The sequence below is a fragment of the Cebidichthys violaceus genome, unplaced genomic scaffold, assembly GCF_023349555.1.
Source record: "Cebidichthys violaceus isolate CVI_PGR_0920_01 unplaced genomic scaffold, fCebVio1.0.p SCAF_7, whole genome shotgun sequence".
Lineage (NCBI taxonomy): Eukaryota > Metazoa > Chordata > Actinopteri > Perciformes > Stichaeidae > Cebidichthys > Cebidichthys violaceus.
The window spans coordinates 8,727,075-8,739,597 of record NW_027176927.1 but is presented as its reverse complement, the minus strand read 5'-3'; the positions used below and the strand labels follow the sequence as shown (position 1 = coordinate 8,739,597).

The window sequence follows — 12,523 nt, the reverse complement described above, 5'->3', positions numbered from 1 at the left end:
CTGATGAAACACAAACTACAAAGAGTTTTGTTCAGCTGCAGGAAGAAAGCTTTCGTTCTTTTATGTCACATTTTCATTATTAAGCTGATGCTGAACTGCATAGGATCCTAATTACTCAAAATATAAGGTGAATGAAAATGGCAACCATATTTTCAGTTTGGGCAACCAAAAGCTGCAGCCCAGTTGCCAGCCTGACCTTCTACTTCTACAAGTTTGTGTTGAGCCCTTTTTGGGGCAATTTATGCTGCAAATATAACACTAAGAAGTTGCAAAACGGTGGGCAACAAACTATAAAAAAAAAAAAAAACCATTACATTCATTCCACATCAATTGTTCTTATTCATTTTGTTTTGCAATATAGAAATATCATTATGATAACATTGTCAGCTATTTAGACCCAACACTTAAAATGTGTAGACCGTATTGCTATGGAATAGACAAGTGTATAAAAGGCAGCAGATCATTCACAAATAGCTCAACTTTAGATCCTTGACTGAATGATAAGGAGGGTCACGCACTATGTTGATGTTTGATGTTATTCAGAATAACAATATCTGGACTGGGCCGAGGTTCCCACAATGAAGAGGACCCAGAGGATGACAGCTTGTGGCTGCATAACTCAGCAAACAACAGTGACAGGGCAAATGCAAAGTGGACCAAGTGTTCAGTCTGTTTGAAGTAGAGGATGATAAGTCAAGTACACTGGGTGGCAGCTGGAGATTTCCACTACAGTGTACACTTCCACTACCTTTACTTCCAGATTTAGGAAAGGGCTGATTAAAGACACAAGAAGTGCAGCTTCATTCACTAGTCCCAAGTATACAAGTCATACACACACACACACACACACACACACACACATATATATATATACACACACATATATATATATAAATAAGATATACCATGATGCTGATGAGGTTGATTCAAGCAACATGGTAGTTCTTCTCTCTTCTCCTTACTGATTTATATTCATGAAACAATTCATATCATAACATTCTAGTCTTCATGACTTTGCATTGTGTGTGCTTTTTTGTTTTTAATCTAAGATGAATGGTGGTCTCCATCTTTGTCTTGGCAGGTAACGTTAAAGGTTGTGACATCTGACAAAGTATATAAATCGTGCAAAGCAGCCTTCCACCAATTTCTGACAAAAGAAAAGAGAAAAGCATCAAGGAGCTAGCTCCACACAGCCGTGAACACAACGGCACCAAACCCCTCACACTAAATCACAACTTTTTTTCTCTCGTCATGGCAGTAATTAGCTAATCAACCCTGCTGCCGTCGGTTAAAAGACAACTCAACGTCTTCAGTTGACTCCAGCCTTATTAAGTCTACATTGGTAATCAGCTGCTGTGATTTAACTTTACAAAAGTAATCACCATGCCAGTCGGCGTTGGTTTCCGTACGTGTTCCTTGTCTTGGACTTCTCAACAGCGGTAGATTGATAGCTCGGTTAGCTCGATAACGTTAGTTCATTGTGTTTAACCACCAGCTGGTACACATGTCCAAACAGACAAATAGGGCACATGACGTTAACAAAATGTAGCGACGAGCCACTAGAAATGTTCAGAGGGTCTCCCAGCTTGCCGTTACCAGAAAGCCAGCCAGCTACCTAACGTGAACAGTGCCCCAATACAGCGAGCGTTAGCAGCTGGCTAGCAGGGTTAGCAAGAAACGATGAGAACATACCGTCTGTTGCTAGTGACACTTGTTCCGCAGACAGTACCAGAGACGAAAGGAAACGCTCGGCTTTCCAAAAATGGTTTCCAGTTAATTAATCAGTGAATTACTTCCCCACTGCTACTAGCACTTCTTCTCCTCCGTCTTCGGTCCCACCTATCCGTTCCGTTCCGTTTCGGACGACAACAGCTCCTACAGAGCTCCCTCTGTTGTTCGCTGTTCTCGTTCTGGCTGACAAATTCAAATCGCATCGCGAGATTTTGACCAAAGTTTCAAAGGCCTCTTCAGGGCGGTGTAGGTTCAGACCACACTTTGACTTCTGTAACATTTTTACAAGAGCTCATATGTAATCTGTAAAACATATTTACTATAATTATGATTATTATAATAATCATAACATTTTAATGATTATTATATATATATATATATATATATACACATTTTGATTTTGATGGTAATAATAATACAATTTAGTATAACCAACCAAAAATTAAGAGTATCACTACTCTACACTTACACCAACTAGCTGCTAGTTTTTCTTTTAGCTGTCCTATGTCTATTTTTTGGAGGAGTTCACTGTGTGGGTGTGTTGCTTATTACATTAAATCTTTGACAATTAGTGAAATAAAAATACAGCTGAAAAGCATAAAGGGCTTGATGTCATCTCCAAGCTCGGGGTCCTCAAACGCTTCATGCAACCTGTCATCTATCGGTTTTAATACACCGTCCCTCTTAAATTCCAGTGATAAATTGCAATGAATTGTTTTATGCATTGCAAAAAATATGGTGTACACTGGAGTGCAATGCAAACATTTGAGTCGAGCACTAAGCTCCCTCATGTCCCAGACATGACTTGTATAGCCTTTAAATATAATTGTTTTTTTTAAGTTTCAGACATACATATCGTGCATGCAAGATTTTGTTGGTTGACTGGCAGACAGGGCAGTGCCAGACAGACACATCTAATCCACGCTACAGAGGATTACCCCATAGCTCTCTGTGTGTTTATGAATATTTAAAGGGACACAAGAGGAAGTGACGAACGACCTGGTGGAATTCCACAGCTCTGACTATTACTGCCACTCACATATTCACAGATGGGCAATGTTAGAAACACTCTGTTTACTGGTAGCAAGGAATCCTTCCAGCCTAATTAGGGAGGAAAGCCGACCAAAACAAGTAGCAGCCCCGAACCAGACTGTGGAAATCATGTGATAGCAGGAATCTGGGTTAAGCTGTGGGTTCTTTTTGTGCACATGCATCCTGTAGTTACCAAAGTGTGTATGTACACAACTCCAAATCCAACACAATGTGGGACCTTACAATCAGGCCACACAGAAACTCCATCCACAGGAGTATTACACCTAAAATGGAAAGGCAAGGAAAAGAGAGGGGGAATACGGCACTGTTGGTGTTTACATGAACCTATCACACTGTGGAGATTTTTACTCAAAATCCTCCATTTGTGGGTCAGAAACAGATATGAACAAGCATGAGAGTCAAAGCTGGATAATTCTATGAAATCCTTGCAGAAAGTGGTTTTGTGCATTTACTCCAGTGATCTCAGGTTACAAGACAAGATACTGCATGACCTTTCCTTACAGCCAGTTTACCAAATGAGCCAGACTTATGTCGGTCATTCTGACTCATATTCAGTTCATTCGGATCCTTAATCCATAAAGTAAATTCAACATAGTTCAAGTTCAGTTAAGGCAACTTATGCTGGGAAGCTAACGTGGTCCGGGGCAGGTCAACTGTCAGGCCTGAGATGTTGCTTAACCAGAGCTCCTTCAACATTGACATGAGAGAACTGTGACTTTATTAACCAGTATCTGTGAAAAACATTAATTAAGTTTATATAAAATCAACTTCAATGAATGATAAATTCAATAAATAATTCAATGAGATAACAATAAGATAACTTAGTTTGTAATTACATGGCATGTGATAGCAAACGTTTGAGTTTAAGGAACATTAGTCTTAATCTAAATCACCCCAATAAAATGATAGTTAACAGTACAGCTGCAAAAAATATATTTTCCAGAAATGTAGTATTCAAATCCTCCATTTTCCTGACAGGAAACCATGTATGAAATGTATCGGTTAATACATTTGCTTATGTTATGGCTTTATTTAATCTTTTTTTGGTGCTTTAAGTTTTTTTTCCACTTTCCCCACAATTTCATTGAAGACACACAAGTCACATAATGTGTGTGTTGTATTTTAAAGTTGAAGCTGGCTGTTGGGGAGAAGGCATTCAATATTAAAAGTCTGTAATCAAGTGTCTCCACATGTATTACAGCCTTGAGGTTTAATATCAATATATTCTTTCTTTCCAAATATTTGAATGTATTGTTCTCAAGATTTAATTTGTTGTATCAAAACATTTCATCATATTCTGTGCGTTCCAATACCCATACAATTTTACAATTTAGTGTGCCACAAAATGCCAAAATGTCCTACTGCACCCGGTCCCATTTTGCAGGTTGGAAGCCAGCATGCTTTTCTGACTATTGTGACCCACAATCCTCTGCGAGGTGGATACACGAGTAAGAGGATCGAAGCGCAATGTTATGATGAAGCAGTGTGTTGTGCATGCAGTGTGCATCCAATCGAATGTACACTCCATGCAACAGTGAGTACTTTGTTAGGGCAGCTGCAGTACGTACTAAAAGTAAAAAGTATACAATTTAGAACGCTTGGCTACTTAAACCAAGACACATTCATGCTTTGTCAGTTCTTAGACAAGCTCCCCTGTGCTCTGGTGTAGTTTGAAGGAGCGTCTGTTTGAAGAAGGGAAGATGTGATGAAACGGCTTCTTCACCACTATTAACATACATGACGATGTACAAATTTAAGTGCAGGAAAGTAAACAGAATTGGTGCAGTGGGAAAGGCTGCAGAGGCCTGTGAGAAAGAGACAAACAGAAGACAGTCACCGATGTAAACAGAAGGCAGAGAACACTACCAGCTGAGAGGAGCCGTGCCATTCCTGGCAGCAGGGACTTTGCATGGCTTCCTCACTGCAATATACAGCGCTGAAACACATTGCTTCACGGAATAAAACACCGGTCTCCAATTCTTTGATCTGAAGTGTCACAAAAAAGTATCCATCACTGTAGAAAACAGTGCAGTGTGCAATTTGAATAGAATCCAACTGAAGGTGGCACAAAATAGAAAAATCACTGATCCACACAGTCCATGTTGTCGTCACAGACGCAGTAGAAATCAGGCTTTGACAGCTGAGCTGCAGTCACTTATTTATGCATGCTGTCCTACTTGGTGTGAATATTGACCGTCGATACAGATAAGAGCTGCACACAATTTAGCCATTTTACCATTGTGATTAGCTTCCCACAGTAGGCCCTGAATAAGACAGAAGCAAACAAGCGTCTCACTGTATACTGTACAGTAAGCTAGAGCACATCTATTCAAACGCTGTAACTCACAGGAAGTAGATAGACCACAACTTTAAAGAAGCTGCTCGTGATCGGCTGAACACTGAATGACAGGGACACCTGGTGGAAGACAACAGTACCGTACTGCATGCTTTGAAATGTGAGCTGCATTCCAAATCGCATACTTTAGTACATACTGCGGCTGGCACCTTGAACTTTGAGTGTTTGCTGTGCAAAGGATTGTGGGTAAGAATAGCCAGGAACGCATGCTGGCTTGCAAACTGCAAAATGGGACCAGATGCAGTACAACACCCTGGACTTTTTAGGCACACATGTGACACGCTATGTATTGGGACATACTAAATGTCTTTCAGGCATTCTTAACAGTAAGCTAGGATGGGGAGTGGAACACAGTTCTGCATGAACACAAACATCATCCCTCAGGAAAACATCTGCCCAATCGCCACAGTTCATTGTAATACATCTGAGAAAGGAAGTCGGTCTGTAAAGAATGAGACTGGAGTCAATATCTATGTAATTATTACAGGTATGCTAATTCATAGGGACAACACTTAAAAACGACATAGAGGCCTGAATTTTGAATGAGAATTTTATTACAGCCAGCAGTTTACAATACAAATCACCTTTCATAATGCTCAGCTACCACCTTCCTGAACACAGCTGATATTCTGAGCACTGACACAGTAAAATGACATAAAACAGAGGAATGCATTCAAATTTATAATCTCGATTTTTTCTATTTTTCTATTTTTTTTCCAACAAATTTTGGTTTATGATCAAGGTCTAGTTTTATCATCTCTAGACCTGGCAGATTAATTGTTTTTTTCTTTTTTTAAGAAATAATTTATCATTTTGCGATGTTTTCAGAGTTTTAGGTTTTTCAATGTTTAATATTTTTTTCGCTTTTTCTTCGGTGAAGCAGGTTTCAATCTGTAAGACAAAAAAACAACATTGATGCTTAAAGTATGGCATCTACGTGTTAACTGATACAGATATCAAAAATAAAATCCCCACACACACACCTTAGACGCTGGGAACTCCAGCAGGAGGGGTAGACTTCTGAGCTGCCTCCTTGGCCTGGTGGGCCTGGAGCACAGCAACAGCCTCATCCACCTGAAACAACAAAACACTTCATGAACCATTTCTGTTGTAATCATTCAGTAAGCTGCTAACAACCAGGCTCATGTCAATTTAGAGGAGCAAAGGCTGTTTTCAAATGGCTAACTAATTCCAGAGATCTAACAGCTAAGCCATAACTGACCTTTGAGCGCAGCGACTCAGGTGACTCCAGCATGTGGAGAAGTTCAGAGTTGTCGATCTCCAGCAGCATACCGGTGATCTTGCCAGCCAAGCTGGGGTGCATGTTCTGGATCAGGGGGAACAGACGCTCACCTGAAGGAAGAAGAAGCAATCAATCAACCGTTTCAAAAACACATGAAACCAGACTGAATGTGTCAAATAACTTGGTGACCAGACAGAATCCTATTTGTGTTAGTTAGTTCTCTGTAACTCTCGGAGCAGAGTATGTACTGACCCAGCATCTGCTTCTGTTCCTGAGGAGGGGCAGCAGCCAGCATGGAGGCAGTCAGGGGCTCTTGTCCTTGGACATGGACAGCAGGCTGGAGAAGGAAGGAAAGATTTGAATTTAGGGACAAATTCAGACCAACTGTAAAAATGACAATGCACAACTACCACTGCATTATCATCACAATCTATTTCTATACAGCATGAATAGCTGACTGAAGTGAGTGCTGGGAATTGTGAATATTGTATTGACTTGTGTACACATTGACCATGTGCAACCAGCACAGTAGTCACAAATGCAGATAGTCCAAAAGCACATTTCTTATCAAATTCCCAGTCATTTAAAAACAATTTGCAATACACGTGTTTATGAATGAAACTATGTAGACTTTTTCAGTGCCTGACACCATGGCCACGATGGTCAAATCAGTACATACCTGCTGCATGGCGACCTGTGGCTGGGACGCCATGTGCTGCTGGGGGTTGCGCACACCAGCGGCATATTTGTACTGGGGCATGGCTCTCACTGGGGCGGCAGTGGCTGACGCACCGGTAGGGCGTTGGCCGAGGGCCTGGGTGGCTGAAGAGAGGAAGGTGAGAAGGGCACTTCGTCAAAGCTACGTCTGTGATTAACAGGCGCCGACAGGAACAAAACACAGCGGTTTCTGTGCTCTGAGAGCTGAAATACTTACGCATGCGCTGGGACGCCATCATGCGTGGAACCTGCGCGTTTGGGGTGGCGGTGGGACGGATGGTGTTGAAGGTCTGGGGCCGCGGTGCTGATGGGCGCATGGCATTGGGCATGTTTTGGAAGTCTGAAGGAAGAGGAACAACATTAGAGATCCACGCGGGATTAGTCATGACTCAGCTCTTTCAATGTTAACAGAGGGTGCTGGTTACCAATTCAGTTACAGCATCACTTTGGCCGCTCTGTTCGCTGGATACAAAGTTTGTACTTACGTTGAGGCCGCACTCCTTGAGTGGCCCAACGGGGGCTGGGGCGGAGCTGTGTCAGCTGGTTGGCAGAGTAGTATGCGGCACGGTTCTGGGCCTGAGACGGGCGGAGAGAAAAGATTCATCATTACATGGTCTCTTACAGCCACGGTACTGAAACATTTCCCCTCAACCAACAGAAGTGCTTAACACCAGTGTAACACAGTGCACCTGTACATTTAACTACCAACAATCAGGTATGCTCAGTTGTCAGGCAGAGGGGGTGGGAGACTCACCTGAGGTATAGCCGCCATGAAATAGCCTGAGGGTGGGGCAGGCTGATATGGGTTGAGGACAGGGTTGGGCACAGCACGGACTGTGGCCATCCTCTGCATGTACTGGTTGGTTAGATGGGCTTGACGCTCCTCCTTACGCTGGGCCAGGGCCACATACAGTGGCTTTGTGGCAACAATGCGTCCGTTCATTTCTGTAACGGCCTTTGTTGCCTCCTCCGGGGAAGAGAAACACACAAAGCCAAAGCCTTTGCTGCGGCCCCCCTCCATCATCACCTAGGGGAGAAGGAATTATAATGTATTCTTTAAAAAACATCTTGTTAAGCACCATAGAACTGCATTTAAATCCAGACAACTAAGATCAATATAATCAAGCCATGAAACATGGCAACATTAACAAAAAAATCCAGTGCTGAAGTCTTTACCTTAGCGCTAGTTATGGTTCCGAATGGAGAGAATTCTTTACGTAGGCGCTCGTCGTCCAGGCCATCATCCAGGTTTTTCACATACAGATTGACACCCTGGTGTATGGACAATGACAAAGTAATGCATCAAGAATGAGTGAAATCAGCCTAGTCTTGTAGAGCCAGCCACCATTGTATCCAATGACAAACTAGTTAAAGTGAGGTTTTAGAAAGCTACAAAATGTGACGCCGACGCAACTTTAATTCTCGATCGGTTGCGCCACTTTTACTGCTGATCACAATTTGAACTACTTGGCCTGTTGGTAGATACACTCTAAAAGGGTGTCTTCACACTGACACTGAAGGGTAGGGGAGCATCAGGGCCCAGAATGCAGCTTTTTGTTAATTGCGAAAGGGGCGTGTTAATGCTAAAACCCTGTAATGCGTTGAATGAAACTGCTACGACAGAGTGGAAGGCCAACAAACCTGGTATCTCGTCATGCGATCCTGTTTCATCTGCTCAAATTTACGCTTGAGCTCATTCTGCCGCTCTCCTTTCTTCTGTGCGCGGCCCACATACACTTGTCTACCATTAAGTTCTTTGCCATTCATGTCGTCCACAGCCTGTAATGAAATAAGCAATAGACCAGTGAAACAGACTGAACGGAAGATATGGTTGTATTGATTTATACGCACTAATAGCAGAGGTGCAGTGACGGGTTTCATTTTCCAATTAATAAAAATATACATATTATGGGACAATGTCCCCTGAGAAAAGAACCACGAGTTGATCATCACCTTCTGTGCATCCTCGTGTCTCTCGAAGCTGACAAAGCCAAATCCCTTGGATTTGCCACTCTCATCAGTCATAACCCGGATGCTAAGGGCAGGTCCTACAACAAAACAGCTCATCAGTACATATTAAAAAATTGGACCAATTAACACCGGCAACCTACTTAATTGTAAGCATGCCACTCTCTGAAACAGTATCATTGTCTTACCATATTTATTAAACATCTCCCTTAGCTTCTCGTCATCCATGTCCTCCCCAAAGTTCTTGATGTAAACATTGGTAAACTCTCTGGCGCGTGCTCCAAGCTCAGCCTCCCTCTCTTTGCGAGACTTAAAGCGGCCAACAAATCTGTTGGTTAAATGATGTAAAATATTATTATTTTAAATACGATACATCACACATACCAAGACAAGACTTGGATTAGCCACTCAGTTACCATGGCATTCAAATGACTTTTGGTGGAATATCAACGGAAAACCCAGAGATTCTGGAAAAATGATTCGACGTAATCGGGTTTCTTGCAACAAAAAGTACTTGACTGTCATCAGCCACTAATTGCAGTGTGGAACACCCAAAGCTCTTTCATAGCTGCAGTGGGTTTCTTAAACCAGTCAAGACGTAAAGCACTAATAGTACCCTGTACCCCAGGAGAGCAAAAAATGTATTATTTAGAAGGATGCATTTCAATGTAAATGCAATGAATGACTAAACTGAGTTGTAACCGAGGCATTTGCACCAAGTGAACATGGTACGCAGTGTGGACTGCAGGACAAATGTGACAGCTAACCCTGAGATTTAAATGTCTAGATTCATTCTTTAAAAAGAACCAGGCTGCTTCAAACCACGCTTCCCCTGGTGTAATTTCCCAAAGAAACGCTATGAAATTAATTACAAAATACTAGGATTGTACACTACTTTAAAAAAATGAATAACTATTCATTTATATAGTATTTTACTACACTTGTACGGATCTAAATGTTCCCTGCTTCCAACACTGCAAGATGTTCAAAACTTGGCGCTGCTCTTTAGGGAGATTGTCATTCTTCTCTTGGTTGTATGAAAACAGGTCAGTAGGCAGGATTGGAGATGGGTTTGCAGACAAGATGCAGTTACACACAAATGTTGATTAGATATAAAAGTCACATTAATACAACACTCCAAAAAATACCTATCTAGACGAGTGTAATTGTAGTCCCACTTACACTTTTCTGTCATTGAGCAACATGCCATTCATTTTCTCAATGGCCCGCTCAGCAGCCTCGTGGGTCTCAAAGTGCACAAAGCCGTAACCCTTTGAGCCATTTTCATCACAAACCACCTTGGAAAGGGGAGATTTCAGCATGTCAAAACAATCCCAAACACCATGCATTTAAAAACACACCAAACACACACACCATCAGTTTCAATCTTTAGTCGTGCAAACTAGTGTCCTGTATGTAAAGCACTCAAACACAAAAGCAGAGGTCGACAAAGTGAATGCTGCCCTGCCTACCTTGCAGGACAGGATGTTTCCAAAGGCAGAGAAGGTGTCGTAGAGGGCTTTGTTGTCAATGGACTTGTCCAGGTTCTTGATGAAGATGTTGCCCACTCCGCTCTTCCTCAAGGAGGGATCCCGCTGAGACCACATGATGCGGAGGGGCCTGCCTTTGATCACATCAAAGTTCATGGTGTCCAGGGCTCGCTCAGCTGGAAAACAGGACACAAAATGTCAAGACTTCTGAGGACACTGGGTTCAAAGGTCGTGTCTGTATTTTGCCTACTGCTATCACTTCTGTACCTCTATAGAAACTAAAAACAAGACCGATGCATGACATGCTCAGTAGATAACGTAATCTGATATCATGTTGACTAAAACACCAATTCTGCTAATTGCAACAGAGATGCTCGGAGATAGCATGTCTAGAAAAAAATATAAGTCAAGATGGTGCCACCTCCCTTATGCGCTGTATAAACTTAAGATGAAACCTACCATCAGCGGGCTGCTGGAAGTTGACATAGGCATAGCCGAGGGACCGACGAGTGATCATGTCTCTGCACACCCGGATGGACAGGATGGGCCCGGCCGGGCTGAACTTCTCGTACAGCATGGCCTCCGTAACGTCTGGATGCAGGTCTCCCACATAGAGGGAAGCCATTGGGTAGCTCGGCGCGCTGGGATTCATGTTGGACGACGTGTGCTCGCAGGCAGTACAACTGGAAGGTTATATTAACTCGATATATTGTTGACAACAGTCAGACAATATACGCCTCTTCTATGAAGAGTTTCCTATGCCCGGTCTCTTCAACAACGTGTCACAAATTAAGAGCGCAGACACATGTACTAGAGGTCTAACCAGTTAGCAACGTGGGCTAGTTAGCTTGATTAGCAAAATGTCGGAGCGTGGCCTAGCCGATATGGCTCTCGGAATTCACAATTTTGAACCGGTACCCTGCCTCCGTCAGTTAGACAACTTAATTACCAGTAGTAAACGAAGCAAATGTTCTCGTTTACTCAAATGACAAAGCCCTTAAAGAGATAAATAAGCGGTTGACAATATAACTGGCTAACGGTAATCACCCACGCTTCCAACAATGAGGCTAACTGCTTGGCTTGCTAGCGTTTCTTCTCGTTTCCGTCTTTCGTTCTTTTTGAAGTCTTCTTCGCGTTGCTTGGGTTGGCAAATGAAATCCTGCTTCACCGATTTTTTTTTTCTTATAAAAATATGTCTGCGTGTGCTCTCTAGCTTTTGGTTTGTTTCATAATAATAAAATGTGTGCCGAGACTAGCTCCGGAGCACACCCTACGCAGACGGATTACGAGAATGAAAGGAAGGTCGGTGGAGGTTGTTTCCCGATTCTAGTCGAAACCACGACGCGTGTACCACCACGGCTGACGTCACACTTATCGCGATATTTCACACCAGCTTTTAATTTGGCGCATTACAGGCGATTTCCTCACTTGAAATGTATAGTCCTCCACAGCTCTATTTGGAACAGGTAAGGAATGTGTCGATGGTCAACTATTCAACAGCCGGAGCCATACGTTGTTTTTTAAACTACTCGATGCACCAATTATATTTCCCTGAATCAGCGAAACAGTGATGCTCGGCTGTGACCCTGCTAGAAACAGCATAACAGACCATTTAATTCTCTACAGAGCTAGATAATCATGGAATTATCTAGCTCTGTCGAACATCATCCCCTTACGTTTTTCTGACATTAATCAATTTGATTATTCAGCACATTTTTAACTGCTTCCGCGTTTCTCAGTATTTTTCATATATGTCTGAAATATAAGTGGATACACTTTTGGGCATCCTCCCATTTACGCTTCTGGACACTACGGAGTTCATACTAATACTTTTTAAACGGGTAATGAAATGGTTCACCTGAATAATTGATATTGAATTGATCACTAATGTTCATCTATTGTTGATTAACCCAACAGCAACTACGTATTATATTTTTCAACGCCCTAAAAATAAGTAGGGTAATA

At 42.3% G+C, this 12,523-nt stretch overlaps 2 protein-coding genes across 2 annotated transcripts in view; both read right to left on the bottom strand.

Moving 5' to 3' along the window:
- Nucleotides 1-1,895, bottom strand: part of LOC137890963 (E3 ubiquitin-protein ligase RNF19A-like) — a 30,216-nt gene extending 28,321 nt beyond the window's left edge. The window contains exon 1 of the mRNA XM_068735346.1: nucleotides 1,693-1,895. The gene's annotated coding sequence lies outside the window, so the exon portion shown is untranslated. The remainder of the gene's footprint in view (nucleotides 1-1,692) is intronic.
- A 3,781-nt stretch (nucleotides 1,896-5,676) lies between these two features.
- On the bottom strand, nucleotides 5,677-11,857 carry LOC137890928 (polyadenylate-binding protein 1A). The gene is made up of 15 exons (XM_068735292.1): nucleotides 11,018-11,857; nucleotides 10,541-10,734; nucleotides 10,251-10,366; nucleotides 9,257-9,396; nucleotides 9,054-9,148; nucleotides 8,742-8,879; nucleotides 8,277-8,372; nucleotides 7,855-8,127; nucleotides 7,586-7,676; nucleotides 7,318-7,440; nucleotides 7,063-7,205; nucleotides 6,636-6,720; nucleotides 6,363-6,493; nucleotides 6,124-6,214; nucleotides 5,677-6,031 (listed from the first exon to the last, which is right to left on the bottom strand). The coding sequence occupies exons 1-14, from the start codon at nucleotides 11,208-11,210 to the stop codon at nucleotides 6,125-6,127; spliced, it is 1,908 nt and encodes a 635-aa protein (XP_068591393.1). The 5' UTR covers nucleotides 11,211-11,857; the 3' UTR covers nucleotides 5,677-6,031; nucleotide 6,124.
- Nucleotides 11,858-12,523: the final 666 nt, after the last annotated feature.